The sequence below is a fragment of the Pithys albifrons genome, chromosome 2 (genome assembly GCF_047495875.1).
Source record: "Pithys albifrons albifrons isolate INPA30051 chromosome 2, PitAlb_v1, whole genome shotgun sequence".
NCBI classification, from domain to species: domain Eukaryota; kingdom Metazoa; phylum Chordata; class Aves; order Passeriformes; family Thamnophilidae; genus Pithys; species Pithys albifrons.
Genome location: NC_092459.1, coordinates 10500345 through 10513087, shown reverse-complemented (window position 1 = coordinate 10513087; position 12743 = coordinate 10500345). Strand labels below are relative to the sequence as shown.

The following is a 12743-nucleotide window of genomic DNA, read 5'->3' as shown; positions in this document are numbered from 1 at the left end:
CACTTGATCAGTAATCATTACCTGTTCACTGTTTTTCAAGTAAGTGATAAAACTGTGAGTGAGTGTTTCCAGATGAGCAAGGGATTGTTGCAAGTGATTCAGAGTTTCTTCATAAGCAACAGATGGATTTTCAGCATCTTTCATGTCATTCTCAGAAGTTTTTTTTCTTGATTTCTCAGAAAGATGTTTGACTGCCTTAATAGCCTTCTTAGTCACTTCTATCCTGGCTTCAACTGGTAGCTGAAAAAGATCACTCTATTATTTATTCATTCATCACCCATATGCTTCTATTTGCATTACAACAGTCCCTACAGGTCAGCTGGCTCTACTGCCCCACAACACAGTATCAAAACTAAATAAGGTATTTAATGAGAAAAAACTTAATTTCTCATTAGTCACTTACTTGAAAATTATCAGGATTTCACTACTTTCTTCTACTGTCCTTCCCTTTACTGATGTTGACCCTTGTTCATTTTCTCGTTCAATTTCTTTTCCTACTAATATATATATTATACATATAAAATAATATATATAATAATATTGATTATTTTTGTAAAACGCTACCTTATAATGTCTGAGGATCACTTTATAAGATTAACTGAAAACTTAGTTAAGGTTAGTTTTGTCAGGTTCACATACTGTTTAAGATATATCCCTAGACCACAACTGTAAGCAAGAAAGACCAGGAGGTGGTGCACAACTTTTAAATCAACCTGCTTAAAACCCAAGTTACACAAAACAGCAACTTACTATTTTTAAAGACCTGTACAACTCAATGTATCTAAGTATTAAAATGAAATTAGAAAGTCTGGCTTTCTTGTTTCAGGAAAGACACAGCTTTGGCTATAAGCCTAAAAGAGAGTCTGAAACACTATTTTAGAAATTCATGTATAATTTGCTAATTTTTAACTTCCAAGTACAGTTTTAAGGATGCTTGTGACATACTTTTTAATGGGTGAGGGTGTTCCATGCCTGAACTCTAAACCCAAAGCATTAGGCATTTTTAAAATCAGGTGTTTTAGTTACTGGACCACTGAACAAAGACATATAAAAATATTAAATTTCAAGTTGAAATACAAAAGAAATAGAAGACAAAGCTTGACTCTGTATTGACATAATGAATAGGAAAGAGGATAAATTACCACAAAAGAGAGCAATTAAACTGCTACAGCATTGTTCATACCTGTCTGATACATGTTTACATCATTAATTAAACCAGCTACTTGTAAAGCCATAAAAGCTTGATAAAGATTATTTAGTGGAAAGTTTTACTGTTTATATACTTTCTCTCTCACTCCCAGAAAAAAAAGCCATAAGTGAAAGATGTACGATTTACTCCTGGTTTTTTTTGTGCTGTTACTACGAACCACAGTAATGGTCTACTGGACACTTTTAATGATAAAAGCAAAATGGGTGGACATTATTATAAGAGTTCAGAAAACTTGCCAGTATTAACACAATGCAAAGGGTATTTTACCCTTCGGTTTCAAATGCAACTCAGTTCCATTCCCACACAAAGTAATTGAGTTTTTTACTTTGAACAAAGTCTGGATACCAGGCTTTACTATAAGCAAAGAAAAGGTGATAGTCTCCACATCACATTAAAATGTAATGACCACAGGTGGATTTGTATAACTACTTTGTAAACATGATAAAGATGAAAACAGCTATGTATTTCATTTTTTTCTCTTTTAGTGTTGAAAATACAATTAAGAGAGATGCAAAAGGCAATTTGAATATTCCATCTAACCTGTATCCTAGAGACCAGTATCAACATACTGTCAGTTTAGAGGTCATGATGCCATAAAGCATACAGAGAATAAAGCACTCAAAAAAAAAACAAAAGAATACAGATTCTTCCCAAGACTATTTAAATTTTGCATTCACATTTGCACAGTACCAAAATACAGCACTATCAACATGTTTCTCTGGTTATTTTATTCCAAAACATGAATAGTTATCCTCTGTACTTCTAGTCAGCTTCAGTAATGAGACTTGGTATCACAGCCAGTGATAAAAACATTGTAGCTTAGGGGCTAGTTCAAGGTTTGTTTGCATGTGAAGTTTTATTTTTAAAAAGCTTTTACAGTTTAAAAAGATTTTTAAATCTATAGGCCATAATGTGTAATGAAAAATCCTAAAAATCTCTTTTCAAACCAAAGAATACCAAATACTACTTCAGCTCAACAGATTTCACTCCTCAGGGTAAAAACTCATCAGTCCATTCTCCTCAGAATGTATTATATATATATATGCAGTTGTACATGAAGATGTTGATCTTACTACTCACATTGCCAGCAACTAACATGCAACTATGAGATTATGGAAACAGCTCCCTTCCTTTTAATCCCCCTGGAACATGGGATCCCAGCAGCACTGAAACACAGAATGTTGGAAGGAATCTCCTGTGGGCATCTGGCCCAAACCCCTGCACAAACAGAGCCACCTAGAGCCCATGGCCAAGGATCACATTAAATATCTACTATATGGGAAAATCCACAACCTCTCTGTGCAAGGTGTGCCAGTGATCAGTCACCTGCATAATAAAAAATGTTCTTTGATTTCAGATGCAACAACTGGGTCCAGTTCCCATATCTGCCACTAAATCACAGAATCACAGAATTACATGGGTTGGAAAGAACATTCAAGATCATCTCGTTCCAACACCCCTGCCATGGGCAGGGACACATTCCACTAGACCAGGTTACTCAAAGCCCCATCCAACCCGGCCTTAAACACTTCCAGTGATGAGGCACCCACAGGTTCTCTGGGCAATGTGTTCCAGCCCCTCACCATCCTCTGAATAAACAATTTCTTATTATTATCTAACTTAACCCTGCTCTGTTCCAGTTTGAAGCCATTCCCCCTTGTCCTGTCTCTAAATGTCCTTAGAGTTTCTCCCCATCTTTCTTGTAGGCTCCCTTCAGGTACTGGAAGGCCACAATTAGGTCACCACAGAGCCTTCTCTTTCCCAGGCTAAACAGTCCCAATTCTCTCAGCCTTTCCTCATAGGGGAGGTGCTCCAGGCCTCAAATCATCTTGGTGGCCTTCCTCTGGACTCACTCCAACAGGTCGATATCTTTCCTGTGCTAGGGACCCCAGAGTGGATGTTGCACTGCAAGTGGGGTCTCACCAGAGCAGAGGAGAGGGGCAGCAACATCTCCCCTGACCTGCTGCCCACACTGTGCTTTTGATCCCAGCTTTACATATTCCACCAACCAAATTTCATGGGGCTGCAAGCCAACCAGACATACTAGAATAGAGAGAAATTAATTAATTCAGAAGCAGGTTAAACAGATATGGAACAGCAAAAGCTGGTTCCCAATTCCTAAAAAGGGAGAAAAAAAGATAAGCAAAGGCAGGATAAAGATGGCTTACACATGGAGGAGAGAGAAAAGAAATGAACAAGACAAAACTAAATGTTGCAAAGGTAATCACTGACCACCTTTCAGAAGCAGTGTGATGCACACCCATTCTCCAAGCAACAACTATCTTGGAACACACCTTCAAACTCCTTGTTACCACTGAGCATGACATTATATGGCACAGAACGTACCTTTGCCAGCCCAGGTCAGCTGTCCTGGCTGTATCCCATGCCCACTTTTCGCCCACCTGCAGCTTACTCAGGGCTGAGGCGTTGCAAAAAAGAGTAAGCCTTGACACTGTGCAAGCAGTGCTCAGCAACAGCCAAAATGATGGTGTGGTATCAGCACTGTTCCAGTTGCAAATCCAAAACACAGCCCCATTGTGGCTGCTATGATGAAAGTTAACTCCATCCCTACCTGACCCTTGAACAATTCATCTGGAAATCAGTGAAGGAGTTTTAATGTATGAAAGGAACCAGTTAAAGAGAAGATATTATTCATGAACTTTCCTGTTATGCAGTCTTGAAGCAGATTTAATTAAAACAACTGTATAAATGCAAGGCAGAAGAAAATACCTTGTACTGATATTAAAATAGAACTACTGTCAAATATCCATGAAGAAAACAAGGTCAAACAAGACAAACCAACTGAACTGGAGCACAGTGATAAAAAGTGATAAAAAGAAGCCAAGTAATTCAAAAAGTAACATCTGAATGCACTCACGCTATGTAAGAATACTATTAACACATTTCTTGTACACCTTCAGGCAATGTCATGCCCTCTCTTTTTCCTAGTGTTTTATGCAGTGTTAAGAAGTCAATCAGACAGACAAAAGACAGTGAACAGTATTTGGAGCGCTTTTTTTAACTGAGCTATTCATACAATTATTTTAAATGGCATTTAGTAATTAAACAGCATTAAATTCAAGAAAATTGTTCAGGTTAATATCCAATTGTAACAGGTTCCCAGTCCACACTTGTCTGGTGTGTGGTCAAAACATGGCCAGAAAAAAAATTGGTCAAAAAAGTATTGTTGACTCAGAGAAAGTAAGTCAACCTCACAACTAAAAATATCAAGTTGCAAGCAAAGCTTCTTTTGCATCAGAGGTTGGAAGAGAAGTTATAAAAGATGGAATAGTAAACAAAAACGTCATCAGCCATAGTCTGAATGTACGTGGCTGAGTCTATGGAAGGCCATGAGGAAGAGCCAGGGTAAAGAAAACTTCAGCTTCTCTTTCTCTACAGAAGACTTAACTGATGATACCACAGCTTTTTGCTCTGCTTTTGCTATCTAAAGCTGTAGCCTTTTCTTCCTTATCAACATATTGTGGCAATCTCAATTTGTAGTGGGTGTTCAACAACGGAAACATAGCAATTAAAAAAGATTATTTTCAGTTGTGGTTTTGTTGTGTTGGGCTTTTTTTCCAGATTACTGTTAATCAAAAAAACATCAGGGCAATGACCTATAAGCTCTGAAACAGATGGTTCTTTGAAGACATAACGGACTCTCCAGCACAATGAACAAAATGCTCACAATAAAGGAATAAAAAATACCCAAATTACCTAAAATGCTTCACAAAGATCACAGAAAGGGGACTAAATGGTATCATCACGATAAAAAGTTGTTGTGATCATTACTATAATTAAGAATCTATGACATCAGTATTATTTAAGCAAACAGAGCTGCTGCAAAAAAGCATGACAGACGCAAATGCATGCAAAAATATAAGCAGCAGTTTCAATGAACATTTGGAACATCTCCCATATAGGGAGAAATACGTTCCATACCCAATTTTTAACGTTACAGATGTGGGCCCAATTGGTATTTGGTCAAAAACACTTAAATAGTTATTCAGAGTAAAAAGCATTTCTGAGCAGAAATGCCACAAGCATGAGAAAGGTAATGACCAAGTGTAAAGGATTTTACCTGTTTCGTTTACCACAAACACAAAAAAAATATTTCATCAATCTTGACTTTCTTGAATTACATTAACCATGTGACCTTGGGTTTATGATTTATTCAAGTCCCACTATGACGTATCTCGGGTCACACAGTTCCCACCAATGTCATCACATCTATAAACACTTAAGGTTTGAGAACTGAATCTTCTACTGATTGCAAGAAACATGGAAAATAATCTCTGGGCTCTTAGTGCTAAAGTACCTACCACTGTGTCATATCTTAAAATACAAGTCAGTGTAACAATGTTTTTTGCCTTTTCGTAAGTACAAACTCCTTATCCATTTCTCCAGTTTAGACAAGTCTCTCAACCCCTTTGCTCAATCAAGCACTGCTCATTCTGTCTTTTCATTCAATCACTGCTGGCCCAATTCCCGAGAAAGTTAAACCAAAGAGCTGGAGGAAGGAGACAGGTGAAGAAGAAGGCCCCTGTCAAAGCCGATCACGTTCTCATCTTTCTCAGTAAGAACAAGAAGTTGCAGAAGCCAGCACTAAATACCTGTGTTTTCCTTCTCTTTAGTGTAATTAGACATTCTGCTCCCAGGTTGTCTGCCATATCCCAGTGACACACAAGTAGAAGCTGCCTATTGATTTGCTGGCCCATTACCTGCTTCTCCTTGCTACTACTGACATATTGAAACAGTGGGGGATATTCTGACATCTGTTTCCTAAGTTGCCATGTGGTGACAACAGCAATGGTACCTCTGAATTTGAACTCATGTAGCCAACACTGCTATGTAGCCAACCTCCCATTACCCCTTCTCACTTGAGACTCTTCTTGATTGTTTCTGACCAAAAGGGGTTTCTCAATGGAGGTGCTGTTCCACAAGAGTAAGAGCGGAGTGCATCTCATCTTCTCCCTGGACTACTCTCTCGCTCTCTTTTCTCACCTTCCCCTTCTGAAGTTTTGAAGGGTGAGGGGTGTGCAGCAGTTTCCTTTTTCTTTGGCAATTTATCGCTCAGCACTCCTAAAAAGCCTACTTACACTGTCTCACTTTAAGCTTCCTCTCAAGAGAAATCCACAAATCTCCTGTATGTGAGAAAATTCAATAGCCTCAGTCACAGCACAAATTATTTCATGATAATGACCATGGTTTTTGCAGTCTGATTAAGTATCAGCACCACAGCATACATAAATGTGCATCTGCTATGGGAATGCAAAACTGATACAGTACAGAACCAGGCTGGGAAGAAAGAATTGAAACAGAGATTAGATGAGTGAGCAAATGACCATGGCAGCCTCAAAATTTAAGTAACAGATGAAAGCCAAAAGGCAGCTTCTATATATGAAGCATTTTTCAGATGAAAGTTAAAGGAAAGAGATCTCAGAGAAGTTTTTAGGATCTACAATGATAATTTCTCATTGAGCCCTTCCACTTGAAAACTGGATGGAATCCTGAGGCAAAACTACTTGCATGGTGGTTAAACAGCTGTTTCAGGAACACAATGGATTAGATCATTTGACCAACTGTTTCAAGCGCTTCTTGAGTATCTTTCATGACCAAAAAGCTAACAGATTTCTACTACAAAATTCTGCTTGGCCACTAACCACAGTAATTCTGCCATCAGTATTGCTTTACTGCTACTCCTACTCATCTTAAGAGAATAGTGAAACTGTGTTAGAATCCTGAACAGAAATAAACAAAGGAAAATAAACAATGTGTTTGAAAACAGACACTCTCTCCCTGCACCATTCATTTGGAATAAATGAGAAATAAACTTGAAATGTCCAAGACTTATTAACAGCAAGAGTTTCAAGTAGTCATTAGCAGTGATCACAGGTAAGACAGTATTTCCATCTTATCAGACAACAGTTATTCCCTTGCTACCTCCGTCCAGCATCTAAGTCTGGCAATTAAGATCTCAGGATGAGTTTCAGTCTTTCCTGATAAGCCCGAAAAAGTACCATCATGTGATAAGAAAGGATCAAAACACCTAAATCAAGACAGTTATTCTGCTAAACAGGCTTAAGAGACAGCTGATGAAACTAGTGATAACATGTTGGTCTAGCATGACAGTCAGACCACAGCATAAATTTCATACTGACATATTTTCCCAGCTAGCAATGTCTTTTTCACCAAATTCTGATATAGATACAGGTTAGATGAGTTCTAATAAACATATACTAATATTGTGGGAATACTGAAACAGTATCCAAAGAGGGAACAAACTGAAATTCACCTCATTATAGATCGTGAATAAACTCTTCAGGAAAATTATCACATTCCAGAAGAGAAAAGATAACTGTGCAGGCTGGAAGGGCACACCCACACACCAAATCTTCATTCACGAAGCCTGGCCATGATGATGATGCCCTAAGAAATCTCATTTTTCTTTCGGTTGTCACAGTACAGGAACATAAGAAAGCAAGGGGAAAACTTTTCATGCTATAAATGTATTATAAGTAGGTTTCATTGGGCCAAAAGAAACTGCAGATGTGGTAATGTATGTTACAGACTTAAAAGCATGTTCTTTCCAAACCAGGTTTTCAGCCAGATGGAGATTATGACAGTTTATCACTTATATTATCACAGAGCTTAGAAACCATACACATTGGCTGAGAATTCTTTCTCTGTGGAACATCTTATTTGAATGCAAAAGCCTAGTACTAAACTAAGCACAATGAATTATAGCATGAGCAGAAGTAAATAAATAAATACACCCCAATATCTGGTAGAGGGACAACATAGCAAGGCACAGGCAATCCAGGAGGTTACTGGAACTTCCTTCTCCAAGTGACAAAGGAACTAGCCAGGAGAGCTGTTATGATGGAATTTGCTCTCATCAACAAGGAAAGGCTGGTGGGGAATGTGAAGCTCAAGGGCATGAAGCAGTAGAGCTCAATATCCTTAGTGCAGTGAGGAAGATGCACAGCAAGTTCACTACCCTGACTCCAGGAGAGCAGACTTTGGCCTCTTCAAGGATCTCTCTGGTAGAGTATCACGGGATAAAGTGAAGAGGCACCAAAGAAAGCTGGTTGGTATCCAAGGATAGCCGCCTCCAAGCTCAGGTGTGACGTATTCCAACAAAGAGCAAGTTGGGCAAAAACTCTAGGAGGCCTGTGTGGGTGCACAAGGTGCTCCTGGACAAACTCAAGCACAACAAGGAAGTCTACAGAAGGTGGAAGCTAGGACAGGTAGACTGTGAGGCATATAGAGAAATTGCCACAGCAACCAGGGATCAGGTTAGGAAAGCTGAAGTCCTGTTAGAACCAAATCTTGCCAAGGATGTCAAGGGCTACAAGAAAAGCTTCTGTAGGTATACTAGTGATAAAACAAAGACTAGGGAAAATGTGGGCCCTCTCTGGATGGAAATGGGAGACCTGGTTGCCTGGGACATGGAGAAAGTTGAGTCACTCAGTGACATTTCTGCATCAGTTTTCACCAGGAAATGTTCCAGCCACACTGCCCAAATTACAGAAGATAAATGCAGGGACTGGCAGAGTGAAGAACCACCCTCTGCAGGAAAAAATCAGGCTTGAGATCATCTAAGGAACCTGAACGTGCACAAGTTCCTTATGAGATGCCTCCATGGCTTCTAAGGGAACTGGTACATGAATTCGCTAGGCCACTGTCCATCCTATTTGAGAAGTTGTGGCAGTCTGGTGAAATTCCCAATGACTGGAGAAGGGGAAACATAGCCCCCATTTTTAAAACAGGAAGACCCAGGAAACTGCAGGTAGGTTAGTCTCACCTTGGTGCCTGGCAAGATTATGTAGCAGCTCCTCCTGGAAACTATGCTAAGGCACACGGAAAATCAGGAGGTGGTTGGTGACAGCCAAGATGGCTTCACTTAATGGCATATCATGCCTGACAAATCTGGCAGCCTTCTGCAACAGGCTTACAGAACTGGTGGATGAAGGAAGAGCAACTGATATCACCTACCTGCACTTGTACAAAGCATTTGACACCGTCCCATATGACACAAAACTCATACAGTGGAGAGACATGGATTTGATATATGGACCACTTGGTGGATAAAAACTTGGCTGGATGGCTGCATCAAAGAGTTGCATTAACAGCTCAGTGTCCAAGTGGACAGCATTGATGAGTGGTGTTCCTCAGGGGAGGAATTGGGACTGGCACTGTTTATCATCTACATCAAAGACAAGGGCAGTGGGATTGAGCCTAGAGGAGGCCACAAAGATGCTGAAAAGGCTGGAGCACCTCTCCTACAATGACAAGCTGAGAGAGCTTGAGTTGTTCAGTAAGTAGAAATGAAGGCTCTGGGAAGACCTTAGAGCAGCCTTCAAGTACCTAAACAGGGCCTGCAAGAGAGCTTTCTACAGTGGCATGTAGTGATAAAGCAAAGAGGAATGGCTTTAAGCAGAAAGAGGACAGGTTTAGGTCAGATATACGGAAAAAATGAAGTAATCTCCCATAAGCAAGGGAGTTGGAACTAGATGATCTTTAAGGTGCCTTCCAACCCAGACTATTCTATGAGTCTATGAAATAGACAATAACCTGTTCTCTGCTGAACAACAACACAGGGGCTTCAGAGTTCCATTGAAAACTCTCTTATCCACAGAGCTAATTCCTCTAATTGAATAAAAACTCTTTTTGCTTTTAATAGTGGTACTCAGAAAGAGAAAAGGTAGGAATAGGAAGGTTGGTTTACAAATCTATCATTAAATGATGCAAAATGAAAGATATTAACATTTGCTGAGACTTTCTCCTGGATAATATATTGAACTGTGCCTCATTTGAGGACTAAGATTCTTAAAATATATCTGCTTACCTTTGTGACAGCTTCTGAAGAAAAGGTAACTTCATCAATGAAAGTGACAATATCATCTGGATCAAGTCTATCGAAGTATTTTGAACACATATCATATGCATGCAGCCACTCATCCATGGTTTCTGGTATCTTTTTAATGAGATGGTGATCACCATTCCAGAAAAGCTTTTGTAACCAGACAGCATAAACGGAGCTTGATGACAGCATGCTGCCATCTTTTTTAGGAATTTTGGGAGCCAGTTTGGAAATAGATAAGATATTTTGACTTGTAAGGACAGGCTTGAGTGTTTCCAGAGGATTTTCATTTTCATCTGTTAGTTTTTTGTAATTAAGACCTGGTGACAGAAGGAGAAAGAAGTAAAAGTTATTAATAATTAAAACGAGTCGAACTCTACAATTATGTATCAGACAATCTGTACTACACTAGTATCTGCAGAACTAAAAAGACTACAGCCCATCCCCTTTTACAAACATACATACTGATAGAGTGGGATTTTATGATGTTCTGGTGCATGTGAAATCACTCAATCCACAGAATATACTTTAACATTACATATTGATAGAACAAGGGGGAATGGCTTTAAACAGAAAGAGGGTAGATGTAAATTTGATATTTGGAAGGAATTCTTCACTGTAAGGATAGTGAGACACTGGAAGAGGTTGCCTAGAGAAGCTGTGGCTGCCCCATCCTTGGAAGTGTTCAAGGCCATGCTGGATGGGGCTTGGAGTGACCCAGTCTAGTGGAAAGGGTGGTTGGAACTGGATGATCTCTAAGGTCTCTTCCAACCCAAACTGTATTGTGATTCTATGATACAAACTAAAAAAGCAGATTCTCAAAGAAGCAAGAACACACATATAGTATATAGAATCGCACTATTATGCAAATATAAAGCCTAGAAGAAATAAGTGCATCAAGAAATAAGTCTTCATTAATTTAAAAATATGTATTATGAATATGTAACAATTGGTACTTGGCAAAAAAGTGCAGGACACTAACCACAAGTAAAATAAGTCAACTAGAGATAGGACGGACACACATTTACATCAGTATCTATAATCAAGAGCCCTGTTACTACTTGATTCCTACAGGAAGAAAATCCTTGCAAATTAATCTAGCAACATCAACAACACTTCTAGCAACAATACTGTTTTATTCCCTTTGCATATAATTCCTAAGATAAATCACTTCTATTGTCATATTTTCATTCATGCTCTTCTGGCCTGTAACCTCTACAAACACTTTGATGGTGTTCCTTGGCTCCTGTCTCTCTCTAAACCAGGCTGAACACTGAGAATTTTGATTTAGTGCATAGTGCAATAGACCGAAATTTTTAGCACACAAAGTGACTAATTTATGTCTGATGTATGGTCCTAGGACTTTTTGTTTATTTGAGCAACACTTAAAATAGCTTTGAAGGGAAAAAGCAAATTCTCATCAGATCTTTCTTTGACAAGCATCATTGAACTTGAGTGCTAAATAATATCAGTAAGAACTGGAGGTTATCCCTCCTTTTCAAAAAACTGACTTTTTTCTCACTGCAATACATCAATTTTTATGCACCACCTCTCCAAACTCTGCAGAAAAGTCAGTTTCTGATACATATGAGATTCCAGCACTGAACAATTAATTCATTCCTACAGCAGGTAATGCCATGCAGTGTATATTTTTCATTTGGGTACTGGACTTGGAGTTGTAAAACTGAAATTCAAGATACTCTTAGTACTTGTGTAACAGCCAAATTGAAACTCGTACTCAAAATTTCAGAGTCCTTTGCAGCAGTGCATTTTAACAGGCATTGTCTGAACATGTAGGATGACAACAATGCTGTACTTCCACAAAAGCCAAAGGTAACATCAAGGATAAAACACAACAAAAAATTATCCTCTTTAAGACAAAAAAATAACTCTCTTTAAGGTAAACACAAAAAGCTTAAAGTTCTTAATATATTCTGTTATTCAGACCTTTGAAAGGCAAACTGACTTAAGTTCTTTAAGAATAGTCATGTTAAACTTGAAGTATTAAAAATTACGCTCTAGGATGTTGGTATTTTTTATTTAAAAATTCACTATGAAATGCTGCCAACAATTTTAATTTGCATCACCAACACAAATCTGTTTTTAAATATTTTTTTCTTGCTGTGATCAAACAGATTTGCAGTAATGCACAGAGAAGGAATTTACCTGTATAAGACTACTAAATTACTTGTGTTCATCTCTCAGAAAAAACAATTACCTGGAGAGTATACACTATCCAAGCATAATCATGTTAACACATAACAAAACCATAAATACAGCTGTGAAGAAAAGAAACAGGTACTCTCCTACCTGGTGCAACTGCCTTGAATTTTTTCAGGAGTCGGATGTGAGTTTCAGGTTTAACCATATGGTTCACCACTTCTGAGCATCCACAGTTTTCAAGGAGTGTAAAATAATAAAGCAAACGCTGGTGATCTTGGCCTTCAATACTTGGGTAAACATATTTAACCATGTGTTCATGTAAGGTTTCAGGACTAGTTTTCAAAATCTCAAACAGACCAAGACTTTGTGCTCTTTCTTCTATTTTCAGTGTCGACAACCTGTGTTTAGAAATAACTTTTGTTTAAAGGCCTGGATGTGCCATGAGAGATTCTTGAGCTGCACACTTGGGAGACAGGACAATACCTTCCTTTGTTTAAGAGTCAC

At 38.6% G+C, this 12743-nt stretch overlaps 1 protein-coding gene across 2 annotated transcripts in view; it reads right to left on the bottom strand.

Moving 5' to 3' along the window:
- NBAS (NBAS subunit of NRZ tethering complex) overlaps positions 1–12743 on the bottom strand; it is a 176624-nt gene that overhangs the window by 56297 nt on the left and 107584 nt on the right. For both annotated transcript variants that reach the window (XM_071548327.1, XM_071548328.1), the window contains exons 43-45: positions 12387–12637; positions 10062–10396; positions 22–240 (exon numbers count right to left, since the gene is read on the bottom strand). In XM_071548327.1, coding sequence (XP_071404428.1) covers positions 22–240; positions 10062–10396; positions 12387–12637 — 805 coding nt within the window. The remainder of the gene's footprint in view (positions 1–21; positions 241–10061; positions 10397–12386; positions 12638–12743) is intronic.